A 20672-nucleotide genomic window follows, 5' to 3' on the forward strand; every position below is an offset into this window, starting at 1 on the left:
ACGACAATGTGAAAGATGACAACATGGAGGTGACTAGTCCTGGGACACAGATCCTATCCGATAGGGGCAGAGCAGGTGCTTTTTACCTTTGGAGATAGCCGGAGCGGCTGGTTTTCACGGCGGTGTCCACCAGACCCTCTCGCCCTGCCATGCAGTGGAAGAAGAACTCCTGTGGGAGATGCGGGGCCGGGCCCCAGAGGTGGCCGTGAGGAAGGCTGCTTCCTGGAGGGCGGTGCAGGCCACCACCACCAGCAGCTTGTTGGATCTCCTGTGGCTCTCGGCCCGGACAGGTCTGATGGCCCCAGTGGCTTCTGCCCTCCCCTGTGGCTTACCTTTGCCCTACCTTGCCAGGAGCTCTACTTGCACCCATGCATTCCACCCTCCGTATTTTACCCCATACTGCACACCCCACTTTCCAAATGGAAAGGGCACTCGGGCTTTATCACCCTTCCATTCGGCCCACATCCCTGAATTCTGCTTCCAACAGTGTTATCAGAGGTACGCAGTCTTTTCCAAACGTTTTAACTAACCCACCACAAGAAATACGCTTAATAATAGCAATCAGCAAATATACATATATACACATATGGACATACAGATGGAAAACTCAAACGAAAACTTTAGGAAAGTGTCCCAACTCTTACTTGGATGCTTTCTTCACCACCCTGTTCTGTTTTAGTATAAAGAAATGCCAGTCACTCTCTATTACAGTGATTTCACAATTCACTAGGGGGCCACAACTAGAGTTTAAAAAGTTCTGGTCATATCATCTTTCCTCCCTCCTTTGTCAGAGGCCATGGGTGATCACTGGAGAGCCCATGCAGGACTGATGAGCCCCTGGAGCAGTTGGTGGCCTTGAAACAAAGGGCTGGTCCCGTTCATGACCTGGACTTAGCTGTCTGATCTTATAGAGATGCGCTAACCAAGGAACAAAACGTACGGACATTCAAAAAGCCACTTCTGACAAGTGTGAGGAGGAAACCTTTTTCTTAGGGGAAAAGTCTGTTGCTCACCAAGAATTAGACATTTACCATAGCTAGTCAATTTCCCCACTGTGAAGGAGGAGCCATGGGAGGTGCTCTTGGGGGGGTGAAGTGTGAAATAAATCTGTGATGTTCCTTTAGGCAACAGAGGGCACCCTGGTGAGAGGCATTCCCTCTCTAGCTGCCTTCAAAGTAGGTAAGAAATGGCTGAGAGAGGGCATATGGCAGGAAAAGGCAGACCTAGGATCGGTCTTACCCATATTTTCACTTCTCAGCAAACAGCTGGCACTCATGATGTGCCAGGTGCTGTGAAAGCTCTGGTGTTACAATGCTGAACACAACAGTGTGGCATCCTTACTGTCCTCGTGGCCACAGGGTCTAGTGAGTAAGTAACAAATGGCTTGGCATTTATTACTCAATCGTCTTTGCTCAAAGTTGTTGGTATAGGTCACAAGCCTCCTACCACTGAGCCTGGCAATGAGAAGAGGCAAGAGGAAAGACCAAAATACATACAGGAGGCTTGATGCCAGTGAGGAATCTGCCAGTGACGAAGCCGCCGGCCCTGGGGGTGAATTCATAAGGCTCAAAGCAGGGCAATGACTTGCCAGACGCCATCAGGGGAGGTCTCCGACCTTCCAATTCAATCTGGCCCAGCAGGCATGAGATCTGGAGGAAAGGAAACCCAGAGGAGAGATCCACACGTGTGTTAATGCTTTCTCCTAGCAGAGGGAGGGAGGGCCTGCTCTCAAAGAAAAGCTGCGTGAAACCTCGGTTTTGAAGGCCAACCTAGATTTTCCAACGAACCAGAGGAACTCATGTTTTAAGAACTGTGCATCCGTTCTGGTGACTGATCAGTATTTTACGTGTTTGGGGTCAGTTGTAAATGGGCAATATTTGCAAAAGAAGACATGTCTCAGAATCATCCCGTGGTATACCTGGAATGGAGAAACTGAGGCCTGTAAGAAAAAGTAACTTATTGTAATCTTTAGATTCTAAGGACAAAAGAGAGTAAAGCCACCTATTAATATTCTTGGGGGGGGTGGGGATGGGTAGAAGAGCAATGTGTTTGGATTTTACTCTAGTCAAGGGGCTTCCTGATCGCTTTCAGCCTTACAAGCCCATTCTTACATTGCCCTGTACTCAGTAAGGTCATCAAGACTTTGAAAAGAAATGTTAACATTTGCAAACATGCTACAATAGTACTGCTGTACCCTGCAGAGGGAACAGGCCTCAAATTAGAAACCTCTAGGACAGGGCTTATAATAATAAATGGAGAAAGCAGACCATGACAGGACCTCATGTAAGACTGATTACACACACTTACACACACACACACACACACACACACACACACACACACAAACTGTATGTTCCTAACACTGATGTGCTAACAGTGGTTAGTTACCTCCTGTACTGATTTCTATATGCTTCTATATATGCTAGTACTTGCCATATTTTATGTGGCACATGGACCCTTCTACAATCAGAAAGAAATCTGGAAATTGCATCCCGCCATCACCCCACCCTACTGGCAAAGCGGCCAGTCCACCTTTGTTCACACCTGCATGGTGTTCACAGTTGAACCTTTGGCTCCAGACTGCACCATCATCTGCAAGTTGTTCTCCGGGAACTGTCTGTGCAGGCCGAATGGCATGCAGGCCTGCAGAGTAAATAAAGACATCAAGTGAGTGACTTCACTCCCACCTGAAATCCCAAGGTGACCCCAAATCACAAGGTAAACCCAGGATTCAGAAGCACTTATCCAGAGATAAGTGCCAAAGCCCACTCAAGGTAAGAAGTCTCATTTGGCAACAATCCTTTCTGCTAGAACTCTCAGAGAGAAGTCTAACGATGATGGCCTCCACGTGCTGCACTCTCCTGACACCCTTTGCCAAGAAGCCCGAGGCTCTTGTCACTGGCAAATGGGAACAAAAGGGAGAACCAGAGGGGCCAGCATATCCAGTTGGTGATTCTAAAAAGGAGCTGGCTAAAAAGGAAATTTGAGGCGATACCACTGTGAATCTGCCCAGCAGAGCACAGCTTCAGTTCTTGCACACTTGGCAGGGAGGACCAATGTCCGTGACACACTCACATTTACCAACGTGCTGCCCTAGCACCACATGGGAGCCTGGCCTTAGCTCTAGGGCCAGCAGACATGAGCGAAACCCCCCAGGGGGAGCCTGAGGAGATGCTGGGAGGGGCTCCAAGTCTACTTAAGCTTCTGCTAGGGTTGCAGAGACACAGACCCACACAGGAGAGATGGGGGACAGGTCACAGTGGAAAGAGGGGCGCTGGCGGGACAAGAAGCGATTCTGAGGTGCTTCTGAGAGCACACCCCAGCATTCTTAGCCAAGCCTGGAAGCTGGGCCTCTGGGTTCTCAGAGAGGTGCTAGGAAGGCTCCACTGAAGGAAACCTCTTTGGGACAGCACCTGTACCAACGAGAGGGCTGCGCTCCTGCCGGCCTAAGGGATCCTGGAAGCCAGGTAAGAGGCCACCAGGCAAACACTGACTGTTGTTGAGCAATGGCCTTGCTTCTCCCTCTCCTCCTCAGGCTGGGCCTCGAGGTCTAGGAGGCAGGGTGAGGCCCAGGCTGGCTCCTTGAAGCTGCAGGACTAGAAGCCCCAGCTCTGGGGCAACATGGTAAGAGAGCCCAGGCTGTGGTCCTGGCCCATGCAGGGACGTCCCTCTCCTTTCTCAGACGGACGAGAACTGGCTTGGTGGAAAAGTAGACAAGGGTTCTGGAGGATTTCCAGAGTGCTCTAGGCGTGTCAAAAGCCTAGTGTAGATTAGCTCCTTAATCCTCTCAGTAACTCTGTGAGGTATGTGCTCCTCGTATCCCTCCTTCCAGGTGGGTAAATCAAGGCACAGATTGCTTATATCACTTGCCTTACGTCACAAGGCAAGTACATGGCACAGCCAGGATTTGAACCCAGGCCTTCACCCCCAGCTCTGCCATGCAAGCAGCAGTGGTGGTGTTGGTCCTTCATTCTGCTCCTCCACCACAGAGTGGCCCCAGAGGGATTCTTTAGTCCCTTTTGATGCAGTCACCTCCAACACAAACATGTAAAAAGACAAAGAAGTGCAAAGTATCCCCTCTCAGCTTTAATCGAGTAAGAGAATGAAGCCTTTGGCTCTTCAAAATGATGAATTCTATACATCCCACCTCACGTCTCACCCAGTTGGCTGTTAAATAGCCAAACTGCTCCTCAGGGCCCTAAGTGAGAAGCAAAATGTAATTTTTTTAAAAACCAGTATTCAAAATGGTGGTGATAAGTGCACACGCTGCTGGACTAACCTTGTTAATCTCATTGTTGTAATGGTTCACTTCCTCCTTGAACTTCAGATCAATCATGTTAAAATCCCTCTGGTCTTTACCCAGATGGGCATCCTGCCATTTCCCTCGGACCTCATCACATGACGCAGTTTCTGGCAGGTTTAACGCAGCCCTGACAGCCTAGCATGAGAAAAGGAACACGTAACTGGCAGCAGCCAAGCGAGGAAGGTGTGACTTTTGTCCCGTGGGAGAGAGACGCGACCGTCTGCAATAGGCTGTAGCCTCCCAGGCCCTCCTCACCCGCGGCCCGCAGTGAGTGGACTCCTCAATGACTCTGCATCTCTTAACGTCTGCCTTTGGCTTAACCAGAATGTCTTCCACGCCTGTGAAGGGAGACAGACAAGCTCGGGTGGGACTGTGTCTAACTTCTCACCAGGCTGTAAGCTTGGGGAGGTCAGTGCCACAAACACAGGAAGCACCAGAATAACGATGATGATGTTGACACCGTTATCAAGCAGAGATTGCCACCATCTCTTATGAGGCCAAGCGTTCTAAACCCCATTTTATAGTCAAACTAAGGCTCAAACTTGAGTGACCTGCCCAATGTTCCATAGGCGGAAAGTAAATCAGGGCCAAGTCACAAGCCTGTGCTCTTAGCCACCAGCTAGACTGCCTCCACTCAATAAATACATGTTGAATGAATGAATGGGCTAGGGCAAAGGTGAGGTTTTGAATGAAAAACTGAGAAAGAAGACAGGGAGGGAAAGAACAACTTCGTTTTGATTCCCAGTGGTCACACGTTACAGGGCCCACCCTACATGGCTGCATGTGTGTGCAGGCACACGCCTGAGCCTGGGTGACAGGGACCACCACTGCAGGCTCCTCTCTGGATGAGAGCCAGGGTCACTTCAGTAAATCTGTCCTTCTGGCCCCAAAGGGTTAAGCAATTCATCACCTTGGGCAGGACCTCCTTCTATTTCATCTTTCAATCATTCCCTGCCTGTATCTGTTGAGTGTTACTGGACTCCAAAGTCCCTCAGCCAAGATTTGAATGGGAAGACAAACAATGGCTACACTGTTCAGAAGCTGAGCTAAAACAGCTGGAATTCCCAATGCAATATTCTGGAAGCTTGAGGGGCTCCGGAGAATACATGTAAGTATGAGAGGAAAGAAAGTCCCTCTGTGAGGAAGCCATAACCACAAAAGCAAGTCTTTCCATGGGGTCAGCTCCAGGCCACTTTGCCGTTCCTTCACTGACCTCTGGCTATGAAGGCGGGAGCAAAGGCAACTTCTCTAGCTTGCTCTTCCCTCAGAGCTGTGCCCAGCTTGGCCTTGCTCCCTTTCTCAGTCTCGTGGTCTCTGGGAGGCCTTTGCACCTGGGGCTGAACTCTCTTTGTGCCATGTGCTACGCAGAGCTGCGGGTGTGGTTAGGTGTGGTCCTCATCGTGATCTGGGTGTGTCATCTTCTGCTACTTTTCATTTTCAAAGATGGGATTCCCAGCAATAAAGTGAATACCAGGAAAGTGGCTAAATGCTTTTATTACAGGACTGGTTAAATAAGCTATGGTACATCTGCACAACTAGAATAATCCGTAGCCACAGACCTGAGGATGTAGGACACATCGAAAAGAACATATATAAATATATTCCAAAAAGGGGAGGAAAAGGTTACAAAAACTGTGTAGCGTAGGATCCCATTTTTCTCTGAATGTGTTTATACTGGATAGTCTAGAAAGATACACACAAAATCATATTAGTGGTTATCTCTCATGGCTTGAATGCTGGGTGACTTTCACTCACTATCATGACTGTATTTATTTCTACTCTGCCGCAGTGAACATCTATCATATAACCACGCAGGCCCCACTGCTGGGAAGCGAACAGACTCCAGCTGAGGCAGGCCCAAGGGCCGCACTATGGGATTCCCACTATGTCCGCACATGAGCAAGTCTGCAAAGCACAGAATCCTACTTCCACCACTAACAACATCAGCATCTGGACCATTCTAACACTCACTGTGGCTCATGCTCAACATGTAGCATGCCACTTGTTCTTCACAGGATCAAAGCAGAAGGGCTCAGACTCCACTCCGTGTCCTTGGGAGACACACCACCCTGAGTAAGCCCAGGGCACAGAGAGGAACAGCACGCTTGCTGTCTTTATCAAAGGCAACTTCCTAAAATGGTGTGTGCTCACTTCCAGGAAGGACACATGGGAGTTACTCTTCCTGTCTCAGGGTCACTCCAGACGGTCTGCCCCAACATGGTGTTTCCAATGGCGCTGACACCTCCGCTGTGTTGGGAGGTGTGGGCAGTTGTGACAGCAGGAAGAAGGCTGTCTGTGGAGCACGGAGTGCCCAAGGAGTTTTGGAAGGACACTTACAGGGAAGAATGGAAGTGGGGTCGAGTGTGAAAAATCAGTGTCCGGGATAGACAACCACGAAGGCTGGGTAAAGAAAAGGACAGAATGGAAATGAGGAGCGAGAAGGGTGAAGAAACGCTGGCCGTTGAGGAGGGGTGGAAAGCACCGAGAAGGAGCATGGCTATGTCATGCTGCTGGCAGCCAAGTGAGGACATAGTTGTAGGAGCCTGGCCATCCCCCCAGAGGCTGCTAGGACAGTCAGGGAGACATCCCGGTGGGCGTGCTGGCTAGGAGAGAGGGAGCCCCGGGGCCGCGTGCCCAGCACTCACCCAAGGTAAAACCCCTGTAGAGCTGCAGGTAGGCAGTGAAGAGGCGGGCCAGGCAGGTGAGAACCTTGCCGCTGGTCTCCCCGCCATAGATCTCATAGCAGCAGTGGACCAGGCCATAGGCGGAGCTCCCATAGTGCGCCTTGTCCAGCACCCCACAGAGCAGCTCCCCTTCTCTGATGATCACCTGTGGAGGGGATGACAACAATGCTGGAGTGGAGGTGATACCTCTGGTGTGAGCCACCCCCTCCATTCTCTGCGTTTTATTAACTCTACTGGGTATGTGCCCCCACTGTAACCTGCTTCAAATCCTTGATGGAAAGATGTAGGGTATAAATGGAACTAATATATTTTTTCTATTTTTTAAATTTTTTAATGTTTATTTATTTTTGAGAGAGAGAAAGAGAGACAGAGCATGAGCAGGGGAGGGGCAGAGAGAAAGGGAGACAAAGAATCTGAAGCAGGCTCCAGGCTCTGAGCTGTAAGCACAGAGCCCGACATTGGGCTTGAACCCACAAACCATGAGATCATGACCTGAGTCAAAGTCAGACACTTAACCAACTGAGCCACCCAGGCATCCCTAATATATTCTTTTCCAAATAAAGAAGACGAGGACATAACAGACCAGTATTTTTAAATTGTTTTTTTTTTCCGGAGACTATACTACACACAAACACACATGTGCAGACATTTCAGTGTTTACATGTCCCCTTGCACCACAACCCTGCCATAACTGACTTGAGGTCAAGTACCCTTGTCAAGGACCTCGTGACTACAAATGAGAGCATCCACAGTGTAAACTTCATAACCATGACCTTGGCCAAGGTACTCCCTCCCTTGGACCCTAGAGGTAAGAACAATATAACCTTTCTATCATCTTTTAAGACTTTTGAACTTTCATAAAGTTGGGATAAAGCATTAGAAGCTAATTAAAGGAAGGACTGCTAGGTGCATAATGGAGCACGCATTAAGCATATGATCTATGAAGGGAAAAGAAAAGTGGCAGCTTCACTTTGAAATGGAATGTCTGCTGGACCCTGTGACAAAGCACTTGTGTGTGAGCCAGGGACTTAAGGCCTTGGAACTCTTTAGTGTGGGGCCACAGTCCTACTTGCTTGTAGGAGCGCTGTGCCTAGATCCATTGCCCTGGGCCTCCTCCCGGAGAGGCCTGGTTTCTGAGCCACAGGGTTGAAAGGTATGGAACCTCAAGGCCGGTGCGTGACCTTGAGCCACTCAGGGGCCTCAGGGAAAGCTCAGGTTCTACATTGCCAAGTTTTACAGAGTTGATCCGGAGGCCTTCTGCTCAAGTGGGTTGTGAGGTTTATACTGAGGGTCAAATGCTAGTGATCCAGTCTGACCCTTCCTTTCTTTTTTTTTTTTTTTTTTTTTTTAAATTTTTTTTTTTTTTAATGTTTTATTTATGTCTAGGAGAGAGAGAGAGAGACAGCGTGAGCAGGGGAGGGTCAGAGAGAGAGGGAGTCACAGACTCTGAAACAGGCTCCAGGCTCCGAGCTGGCAGTCAGCACTGAGCCCGACGCGGGGCCCGAACCCACAAACCGCGAGATCATGACCTAAGCGAAAGTCGGACCCTTAACCGACTAAGCCACCCAGGCGCCCCCTGACCCTTCCTTTCTAAAACTAAAAACTGACACCAACTCGGACAACTTCCCTCTTATGAACCATGATGCCTACTTCTAGGGGCGTGTCTCCCTTTCTCTGTCTTAGATCAATTTGCCTTAAACTGGGACTAGATGTCTCCAACCCGCACAGCTAGGCAGCCAGACCTGGGACTCGCACATGGAGTCTGGGTTAAAGCCGGGAACAGGCCGAGGGGACTCTTGCACCCAGGCTTTGCTGGTGATCTTCGCCTTCCCTGACAAGCTCAGTGGGATGTGGTCCTCTGGGATTATGTTTATGAGCAGCGTTGACACAACCTGGAGAGAAAAAGAAGATAAGCTGACTGTGGGGAGAAAAGGTGAGGCATTCCCTTTTAGGAGCTCCTGTCCCTGTGCATCCCAAAAAGCCAGACAACTCCATTCTCATGATCTGTAGGCAGAGCAAAAAAAACACACTTCCGCTTCTGTAGGACCAGTTGATCTCAGTTCTTTTTCACTCACATGGCTTAGGAGGGGGCTTAGGAACAGGAACAAACATACACCATTAAGAACGTCACTGGGATTCTTATTTCCTAAAACGATTCTTAGAGTGAACAATCTCCTGGATCTGAAGATTAAGTCAAGTCCCTGAACAGACCAGAGGAAGAAGAGACAAAACATCTGTGGGGTCATAGCAGAGAAAGATTTGAGTATGTTGTAAAAAAACAAAAACAGAAAAAAAGTTAAAAGGGTAAAAAATTAAACACAATGACAGTGGTGGTGGGAGCTGTAATGCTGGCCTCTCCCAGAGGTCAGTCCTGACATGACGTCAGGCCGAGGACTGAGGCAGAGGTCAAAGAACGCTCTTCAAAGGCGTCCTTCTCTCATCTTCAGGCCACATCAAAATAGACGATTATTACATGCAGTCATTACATACAGTCAATACCATCCTCCCACAGAACAACTCTGACTTTCTGGCAGGCGCCAAGGAAGGAAAGGACACATAGACAAAGAATGGAGGGCTCTCCCTCTGAAGAGCTTCACACAGGAGGCCTGAGGCATCTGACCGAGAAGCTTCAGGGATAAGTGTTCCACTATCTGGTCCACCACTGACTGGTCATGTGCTGTGGGGCAAAATGACTATGCTCTTAGGCTGAGCATTGGTCATTTGCAGAATGGATAAAATCCACCCATTCACACAGCAATTAATACAGTGAGTGCTTACAACGGGCCAGGTGCTGGGAAAAGTCATGGATAAACCAGTCTGTCTTTAGCGGAGCCTTCATTCCCAAAGAGGATTATCCCTGGAGGAAACTAAAACAGGGAAGGAGGACTGCGGATAGAGCAGCGGTGAAGGGAGACGGAATATTCAGGATTTTAAATAAGATGGGAAGGGAAGGCCTCGTCAACAAGGTAGTGAGGAAAGGAGCCATGCGGACATCAGACTATGCATTTCAGGCAGAAGGCTTTTAGTCTGAGTGAGAAGGAAACCTATTTGGGAGATTCTGACCACAGGACTGACATGCTCTGATTTTTACTTTTAATAGGCTCACTTATTCCAAATACATTCCTGGTCTAGACAACTGAGGCTACATAAATGCCTTAAAGAACAAGCCCCTTAAGTGGCACTGACAAGAAGGACGAGTACTTTATTTATAAGTGGTCATTCAAGTTGAGCGAGGCGTATCACCAGACCTACTGATTACGTGACTGGCAACCTGATGACCCCCACCCAATCAGTTTTTACTGGCTAACACCAGAAATAAATTCATTTGCCTGGAATTAATTATGGCTACTGAGAGGCTAGGGAGTCCTTCCTTTGCCCCAGCTGGGTACATCACAGTGGCCATCCACTCAACAAGCTGCTGCTCTACTGAGAACCCAAGGGAGGGCAGCAGTAGCTGGGGATAACCATGACTCCAGAGGGGATAACCATGACTCCAGAGGGGCCAAAAGCACACATTCCCAAAGGTGCAGCAGGCCAGGAGCAAACAGGCCAGTGCAACAGGCATGACGGCTAAGGAGGGGCTAGAAGCCATCAGCTGGCATCAATGGCTCGCTGTATGCCTGTACCAGGCTGCACAAAGTAGTGTCTCTAAACATGCACAATGGGGTTTTGGTGATTGCCTTTTAATGCATGTACATCAGAAGCGGGAGGACAACTGGCAATAGCATCTATAAAGGAAGCAGACAATACACGATCTCAGCAGATGACTAGCAGGGTCATGACTCACACTCTCCACAAGGCTGGCACTGCCAGGAGGGGTGAGGAAGTTAAGGCAAGAGCATGAGGCTTCCTTGTCATGCCAACCACAAGCTACACTTCAATCAAACTGCCATATGCATAGCAGGTGACTGTCAGGCTGGGCACAGTCAGGAAAGGAAGTCTATGTGCAAGGTAATAGAAGCACACATACCCAATCATCTAAGGACAGGGAAATAGGACCTACCATCTCATCTATAAATTCAAGAGGGCAGTACAAGCAAAGCATTTGACAAACTCCATCACCCTTTCATGACAAAAACACTTAACAGAATTGGGATAGAAGGGAATGGTACTGACCTACAACGGGAAGGCATTTGGGGCACCTGGGTGGCTGTCAGTTAAGCATCCGACTCTTGACTTTGCCTCAGGTCATGATCTCACAGTTCGTGAGTTTGAGCCCCACACTGGACTCCGAGCTGACAGTGCAGGTCCTGCTTGGGATTCTCTGTCTCTTTCCCTCTCTCTCTTCCTCCCCCCTCCACTTGTGCTCTCTCTCAAAATAAGTACACTTAAAAAAAAAAAAAAAGGAGGAGGGACCAATGAAAAACCCACAGCTAATATACTCAATAATCCAAGACCAGACACTTCCTGCTTAAGATCAGGAGTAAGAAAAGATACTTTGCTCTCACCACTTGTATTCAACAATGTACTAGAGCATTGTACCTGGCCTGTACTGGCCAGGGCAACTGGGCAAGAGATATAAAAGGCATCCAGATTGGAGAGGAAGAAGTAAAATTACCTCTGTTTGCAGATGACATGATCTTTTATATGGAAAACACTAAATACACCCCCCCAAATTATCAGAGCTAGTAAATGACTTCAAGCAAAGCTGAAGGACACAAGACCAACATAGAAAAATCGGCTACTTCTATACATTAACAATAACAATCTGAACATGAAATTAACACAATAATTCTATTTATAAAAGCATCAAAAACTAAAATACTCAGGAATAAATTTAACCAAAGAAGTGAAATAAAAGTCATATGCTGAAAACTATAGCACAATGTTGAAAGAAATTAAAGAAAATCTACGTAAGTGGAAAGACATCATGGATCAGAAGACTTAATACTGTTAAAGCAAGAGTCGCCAAATTGATCTACAGGTTGAATGCAATCCCTGCTGAAATTCCAACTGCCAGTTTTGCATAAATGAACAAGTAAATCCTAAAATTCACAAGGAAAGGCAACAGACCTTGAAGAGTCAAAACAATCTTGAAAAAGAAGAACGAAACTAAAAGACTCACACTTCCAGATTTTAATACAACAAAACTACAATTATTAGGGCACAATAGTACAGTAAAGATGGACATGTTGATCAATGGAAGAGTCCATAAATGAGCCTACATATCTACAGCTAACTGATTTTTGACAAGGGTGCTAAGAACGCTCAACAAACGGTGTCAAGACAACTGCATATCCACGTGTAAAAAAAAAATGAAGCTGAACTCTTATCTCACACCATATGCAAAAACTCAAAGTGAATCAAAGACCTAAATATAAGGGCCAAAGCCCTGAAATTCTTAGATGGAAAAATAGCTATAAGTCTGTGTGATCTGGGATTAGGCAACAGTTTCTTAGATATGACACCAAAAGCACAAGCAACAAAAGAAAAAGCAGATAAATTTCTCAAAATTAAAGTCTTTGTGTGTCAAAGGAACTAATAAGAAAGTGAAAAGACAACCCTCAGAATGAAAGAAAATATTTGCAACATGTATATGTAATATAGATTTAATAACGAGGATATATAAAGAGCCCTTGGAATTCAACAATAAAAAGACAAACAGCCCAATTACTAAACTGGCAAAGGGCTTGATGAAACACTTCTCCAAAGAAGACATTACAATACTCTGGTTTCTCTTCAGATCGAATAAATCTTTCGCCTTTTACAAAGAAGACATTACAAATGGCCAGTAAGCACATGAAGAGATGCTCAGTATCATTAGTCATTAGGTAAATACAAATCAAAATCACAATGAGATACCACTTCATACCCACTAAGTTGAAAGAAAGAAAGAAAGAAAGAAAGAAAGAAAGAAAGAAAGAAAGAGAGAGAGAGAGAGAGGGAGGGAGGGAGGGAGGGAGGGAGGGAGGGAGGGAGGAAGGGGAAGTAAGTGCTGGTATGAATGTGGAGTAATTAGAATGCTCACGCATTGTGGACAGAATGTAAAATGGTAAAAGTGTTTCAGAAAACAGTTTGGTAGTTCCTCAAAAAAGTTAAAAATAACATTACCATGACCCAGCAATTTTACCCTTAGCTATACAGCCAAGAGAACAGAATACATATTCACACAAAACCGGTACATGAATATACACTGCAGCTTTATTTGTAATAGTCACAGAGGTGAATGACCCAGAATATCCACTTATCAACTGACAAACAAAATGAGGTATATCCATACAATGCAATATCATCCAGCCATAAAAAAGAACGGAGTACTATTTATGCTACAACGTGAATGAATCTTGAAAATATTCTATTATGTAAAAGAAGCAAGTCATAAAAGACTCCATATTATGTAACATCTTTTACATGAAATGTCCAACATAGGCAAATCCATAGAGACAGAAGTGATGGTCAGGGAATGAGGGAGGAATTGCCAGTGATGATGACAACAGGTACAGGATAATAGGTTTCTTTTATGGATGATGAAAATCTTCTGGAAATTAGCTAGTGGTAATTGCTCTACAACACAATGGACATACTAAAAGACACTGAATTACACACTTTAAAAGTGATAAATTTTGTTTAATATGAATTATGTCTCAATAAGAAAAACAAGGGAGTCAGACAAGATGATTTTAAGCTTCTTTCTGTATTAACACTTCAGCAGTGTTTCATTTACTTTCTGGTCATAAATTATGATGCTAAGGAGAAAAGACTGCAATGTTCTTTTAAACTGTGAGAGGTAGCAGTATCTATGAGAATAATAAGGATTTTTTTTAATACTACGACTTATTAAACTTTAAAAAACATTTTAAAAGTTAAAAAAGATTTCTTTGAAAAAGAAGTTTGACACCCTTTGACTCAGTAATCACATCGCTGGAAACTCGTCTAAAGTACATACCAACAGGGGCGCCTGGGTGGCTCAGTCGGTTAAGCGTCCCACTTCAGCACAGGTTATGATCTCACAGCTCATGAGTTCAAGCCCCGTGTCGGGTTCTGTGCTGACAGCTCAGAGCCTGGAGCCTGCTTCAGATTTTGTGTCTCCCTCTCTCTGCCACTCCCCTGCTCGCACACACACGTGTGTGCATGCTCTCTCTCAAAAATAAACATAAATAAAATAAAATACATACCAATGAAAGCGCGCTAGTATAAATAGAAGTGATGCTCACCACAGCACTGGGTAAAATAGTAAAAACCAGATAACAATCTAAATGTCTGCCAATAGAGAGCCAGTTAAATCAACTACGGTATCTGTATCGTTGGATATGTTAAAAAGAATGAGGTGGATCTACATGTACAAACACAGAATGAGCCCTAAAATATGTCATTAAGTGAACTAAATATACCCCAAAGCAATCACAGGAAAGGTTCTGTTAACTTGGCACATGAAAACAGGTAAATGAACTTCTTGCTGTATGCAGAGTTTGTGATGGTGGTCCAGATTAAACATGCAGACTGCTTGAAATAATGAATTCCCCCTGGAAGCCCTGGTGGCTCATTCAAAGTAAGCCAGCTTACAAATCAGTCAAAAAAGGTCCATGTGCCTGGTGGTCAGGAAAACTCATACCTCAAGTACCAGGATGTCATGGATAAAGAGGTTTAAAATATAAACTCAGAACTGAATGTCAAATTTAATCATGATTCATGGTTCTCCTGAGCAAGTATAATATCTCATTCTTAATTATTTTCTATGAGAGTATGTGTGGACATGGCAGAGTGGGGTTGGGGAGGGAGAGAATTTCCTTTTCTCCTTTCACATTACTGATTTTTGTTTCACAACAAACTTTAGTCAGTTACTTCTATACTTAAAAAGAATTTGAAGGACAGAGATCTAATAACTGAACTCAGCAAAGTTGCTGAATACAGAGACAATATACACAAATTACTGGCATTTCTACATCACAATTGTAAACAATTAAAAAATTTAATAAATATCATCCATAATAGCAATACCTGGAAATGGATCTAATGAAAGATATATAAGATTTACATTAATTAAAGAATATGCTATGTTCATAACTTGAAAGATTCAATATTGTAAATATGTTGATTCCCTCTAACGTGATCCAAAGGTATAATGTAAACCCAACAGAAATCCTAGCAGGTATGTTTTTTGTAGAAATTTACAAGCTGACTTAAAATTTATATGGAAATACATAGGGCTACGTATAGTCAAGACAGTCTTGAAAAAGAACAAAGCAGGAGACTTTTACTATCAGAAATCAGTATGATAAAGCTACAATAATTAAGGTAGTGTGGTGCTGGTACAATGGAATCAAACAAACTAATGGAACTAAACAGAGTCCAGGAAGGGCCCCACAGGAATATGACTAGTTGATTTACAACAAGAGATACTAAAGAAGGGTGGAAAAATGTTGGTCTTTACAACAAAGGATGTTATATCAACTGGATAGCCATATGGGAAAAAGGAATCCCCTACCTTTTATCACACACACCCATAAATATCAACTTCAGGAAGACAATTAGAGCTAAGTGTGAAGGTAAAACAATAAACCCACTAGACAATAACACAGGCGAATACGTTTGTGCCCTCAGGGCAGGCATACTTACATAGGACTAGCCATAAAAGGCAAACACTGGTGTATTATATTAATAAAAGAGCTCCAATAATTAGAAAACAGCATTAGGTTAAAAAATAAAGGTTTGGCAATGGACTAACAGAAGAATATATACAAAAAACTTTTATCTATTAATAAGAAAATGGCATAGAATATAAAACAAGCAAAAGACTTGAATAGGCACTTCACAAAAGATGTTACCCTAATAGCCAATAAGCATATGAAGAGGTGCTTAACCTCACTGTCATAAAGCAAATGTAAATTAAATCCACAATAAGGTGCCACAAACTCATGTGAATGGCTAAAATTAAATAGATATTTTTTAAAAAGGGACAACAATATCCCTGAGGATAAGGAGCAACCAGAGTTCTCATGCCCTGCTGGAAGAACTGTAAAGTGCTATAAGCACTTTGGAAAACCATTTATTAATAAATCTACTAATGCTTAACATAGATCTTATGACTCAGCAATGCGATTCCTGGGTATTTAGTCATCAAAATACACATATGTTCAACAAAAAATATATACAAGAATGTTATAGTAGCCCTTTTTATAACAGCCAAATGAAGACAAGCCACATGTCCACCAACAGTAAAACAGACAAACATATGATGGTACGGTCACATAATGGAAGACTATGCAACACTGAAAACAAACGAACTACTGCTATATATGATACCATGAGTGACTTACATAGACATATGATTTACCAAAGGATACTACTTATATAAAGTTCAAGAAAAGACAAAACTTACCTTTAGTGTTAGAAGTTAGGTCAGGGGCTATCTTTGGGGAGGGGTAAAAACTGATATCGGTCTGGAAGGGTCTTGTGGGAATGCTGGTTAAGAGTCTCCTTTCTGACCTGGGTGACACTACAAAGTTGTATTCACTTTGCAAACATTCATTGAGCTATACACACTTGAGATCTGCAATGACAGGCAAATCCTTTTTCTTTATATGCTCTTTCAACAAACGCTGAGAGACCTCAGATTCTTAAACGAAAAGAAAAGCACTTAGAAGGCTGCGTGAAATGCCCTGGAGAAAGAACCTGAGACTTCATTTTCTGAGGCAGTACAAATAAACTGCCTAAGCTAAGCTCCTTATCTCCTGATTCTGAACATGGCTTTTCTCTGCAGAATCAGACTGAGCCACTAACAAATTCTTGTACAGGGCAGTCACTCTCCTCTTTCACACCTACATGCAAAGAAATAACAGCCAATCGGAACCTCACAAGAAACACCTAAAAATCTCAACTGTGACACAAATAAAACCAGGGTCTATTTTCTAGTTTTATTTAGTTAAAATGTAACAGTCATAACTTGGAAATATTATAAAATGAAAAAGAAATGAGTCCTAACATGAACCAAATTATTCTATCATTTTGATCTTTTTAAATGCAACACGTTTTCTCATATACGTGCTTAATACAGTTGCAACTATGACTGTATAGAATCCTGTGATCTACTTCTGCTCTCAACATCATGTCAGAAAACTACCCAGACTGCTACATGGTCTTTTAAAACTACTCTTTTAAACAACTACATAATATCCTAACAAATGGATGTTCCACAGTTTACTTAGCGCCAATGTTAAGTATCCAGGTTTTTGTAATTTTCCACCAAGACAAACCATGGTGTGTAACGGACTGGTTTTTTCAAGTAGCTTTTTCTACATTTCAGATTATTTCCTTTGGCTGGCTTCCCAGATTAAAGGGAATCAACATATTTATGGCCCTAGATATATATCCTTTGTGTACTACTTAGCTCTGTTTTGATTACATTTAAACAAGATTCTAATGAATCCTGGACACTTAATGACATAAAACATAATCCCTCACTTCCAAGAAAACTTGAGATAGCTTACAAAAGAAAGATATAGAAATAATAAAGATAATATAAATGGAAATAATAAAGTAGACAAATACATATATCAAACTAAAGCAGGGGTCAGCAAACTATAGCCAATAGGCCTAATCTGGTCCGCTATCTGTTTTTGTAAATAGAGGTAATCAGACCACAGCCATGCTCATTCATTTACGTGTTGTCTATGGCTGCTTTCATGTTACAGTGGCAGAGCTCAGTAGTTGCAACAGAGACTGTATGACCTGGAAAGCCTAAAATATTCACTATCTGGCTTTCAATGAAAAAGCTTACCACTCCTTGAACTACACTATCCATACTTATGGATTTTAATCTTAAATTGCAAAATTCTCCATCTATTCTGTTTAAACTGACTTCCATTTCTGGCCAGGATAGAGCAACAGTGACCTGAGGGCTCTTCCACTAAAAACAACAATAAAAGCAGACATGAATATGAAACAGTGGTTTTCAAGACAATGGACACCAGGCAATGAAAGACAGTGATCAGCAAAGATACAGCAGACTTGAACTATATACTAACTGAACCTAACTGACATTTTTGGAGCATTCTGTTCGACAGCAGATTATTACTTTTTAAATGTTTATTTATTTACTTTGAGAGAGAGAGGGAGAGCAGAGAAGGAACAGAGAGAGAGATGAGAGGCAGCTCATGTTGTCTGTATAGAGCTCGATGGTGGGGCTTGATCTCACAGATGATGAGATCATGACCTGGGCTGAAACCAAGAGCTGGATGCTTAACCAACCAGCCACCCAGGCGCCCCAGACTATACATTGTTTTTAAGGGTACACAGTATATTTACCAAGATACACCATAGCAAACATAATCTCATAAGCAAATGTCAATAAATTTAAAAGGATTCTAGTCACCCGATGTATGTTCTTTTGCCACAGTGGAATTATTTTTTTAATTTTGTTTATTTTTGAGACAGAAAGAGACAGAGCATGAGCGGGGGAGGGGCAGAGAGAGAGGGAGACACAGAATCTGAAACAGGCTCCAGGCTCTGAGCTGCCAGCACAGAACCCGATGTGGGACTCAAACCCATGAACCGCGAGATCATGACCTGAGCCAAAGTCAGACGCTTAACTGACTGAGCCATCCAGGTGCCCCGCCACAGTGGAATTAGATCGGAAATCCATAACAGATTATTTGGTAAAATCTCTAAATACGTTGAAACTAAATAACGGACTTCTAATTAACTCACGGGCCAAAATGAAGTCAAAAGGAAAATTAAAAACTATTTTGAAATGAATGAAAATACAACATAATAACTTATATGATGCTACTTAAGCCAGAATTTACAGGGAAATTTTATATCTAAAATATAAAAGGAAAAAAGGTCCCCATCAATGATTTCAGCTTTAACCTTAAATGACGAGAAAAAGAAGAGCAAATCAAAACCAAAGTAAACAAAATAAAGGAAATAATAAAGATCAAAGTGAAATCAGTGAAACAGCAAACACAAAAATACAGAAAGTCAGTGAAAACTGGTTCTTTGATAGCAAAATGAATAAACCCTCAAAGCAAACTGATCAGGAAAAAAGGAAGAGGACACAAATCAGAGTGCCTGGCTGGTCCAGTTGGTAGAGGATGCAACTCTTTTTTTTTTTTTTTTTTAATGTTTTTATTTAATTTTTGAGAAAGAGAGAGAAAGAGCATGAGTTAGGGAGGGGCAGAGAGAGAGGGAGACACAGAAACCAAAGCAGGCTCCAGGCTCTGAGCTGTCAGAACAGAGCCTGATGTGGGGCTCAGACTCATGAACTGTGAGATCATGACCTGAGCCAAAGTCGGACGCTTAACAGACTGAGCCATCCAGGTGCCCTGGGATTTTTTTTGTTTTTAAAAACTCTTGACCTCTGATCAAGTTGAATGAGTTCAAAGCCCATGTTGGGGGGAGAGTTTATTAAAAATAAAATTAGATAAAAATCACCAATATCAGAAATGAGCAAGATGACCCACCTACCAATTTGAAAATTAGAATAGTAAAGAAATATTATGAATAGCTTTATGCCTATAAATACAAAAACTTATGACAAGAACAAATAGCTTGAAGAGCCCTATATGTAACAGAAAGATAGAAATTTTAGTTCAAAAATCTTCCTACAAAAAGAGTTCAGTTCAAGGTGGAGTCATTGTTAATTCTGCCAAACATTTAAGAAAAAAGTAATACCAGTACTACACAAACTTAGAGAAAATTGAAGAAGAGGAAATATTTCCCAACTCATTCTATAAAGACTGCATTACCCTGACACCAAAAACAGGCAAAGATATTACAGGACAACTATATATCAATACAGACATATCTTTGAGGCTGTGGGTTGAACGACAGACCACCACAATAAAGCAGACATAATAAAGTGAGTCAAGTGAGTTTCTGGTTTCTCGGTGCATACAGAAGTTATGTTTACACTATCCCATAGTTTATTAAAGTGTGCAATAGCATTTCTTGCTTAAAATGCTAACCATCACCTGAGCTTTGAGTCAGAATCACTAATTGCTGATCGCCATAGCAAATATAACAGTAATGCAACAATTTGAAATACTGTGAGAATTAGCAAAATGTGACAGCGACATGAATAAGCAAATGTTGCTGGAAAAATGACACCAATAAATGAAATGAAAAATGGGAAAAAGCATACAAAATTGCTTGAATACAGGGTTGCCACAAACCTCCGATTAGTAAAAAAACACAGTTGCTGCCAATAAAACAAAACGCAATAAAATAAGGTATGCTTGTGTCCCTCACAAATACAAATGTAAAATACTTCTAAACAAAATTTTAGTAAACTGAATTAAAAATACATATAGACAGGGGAATACCTCACAATAAACAAGGGTTACCCCTGAATGCAAGGTTGGTTTAACAACTAAAAACCAGTCAGGTCGCAGGTCCACAGACTTATGACTGTACTTCATTATTTGATCAGCACATATACCATTATTTTACTACTTTGACAGGAAGCATGGTGTGATGTCTTAGGGGTTGCTGGGTTTGAACTGCAACTCTGTCTCCTATAGACCTGGGCATGTAACTGAAGTTCTCTAAGCCTCAGTATCCTCACCCGCTAAATGGTGGTAATAATGGTCTCTGTAACACAGGTGGATTGTGAGGATTAAATAACATACCTAAAGTAGTCAGTAAAGCACATGGCCCCTCCTAACAAAAATACTACTATTACCACCACCACCAATACCATTGCCTCTTACAATCGCATTTGCATTATGAGGACATCAAGGACAGAC

At 43.2% G+C, this 20672-nt stretch overlaps 1 protein-coding gene across 1 annotated transcript in view; it reads right to left on the bottom strand.

Moving 5' to 3' along the window:
• The window catches only part of POLR1A (RNA polymerase I subunit A), a 75388-nt gene that overhangs the window by 19089 nt on the left and 35627 nt on the right, over nt 1-20672 (bottom strand). Inside the window, exons 15-21 of the mRNA XM_039252636.1 lie at nt 8730-8879; nt 6949-7132; nt 4559-4641; nt 4280-4438; nt 2545-2643; nt 1497-1649; nt 87-169 (exon numbers count right to left, since the gene is read on the bottom strand). Of these exons, the coding sequence (XP_039108567.1) occupies nt 87-169; nt 1497-1649; nt 2545-2643; nt 4280-4438; nt 4559-4641; nt 6949-7132; nt 8730-8879 (911 nt within the window). The remainder of the gene's footprint in view (nt 1-86; nt 170-1496; nt 1650-2544; nt 2644-4279; nt 4439-4558; nt 4642-6948; nt 7133-8729; nt 8880-20672) is intronic.

The sequence above is a fragment of the Hyaena hyaena genome, unplaced genomic scaffold, assembly GCF_003009895.1.
Source record: "Hyaena hyaena isolate Hyena2069 unplaced genomic scaffold, ASM300989v1 scaffold_421, whole genome shotgun sequence".
NCBI lineage: Eukaryota > Metazoa > Chordata > Mammalia > Carnivora > Hyaenidae > Hyaena > Hyaena hyaena.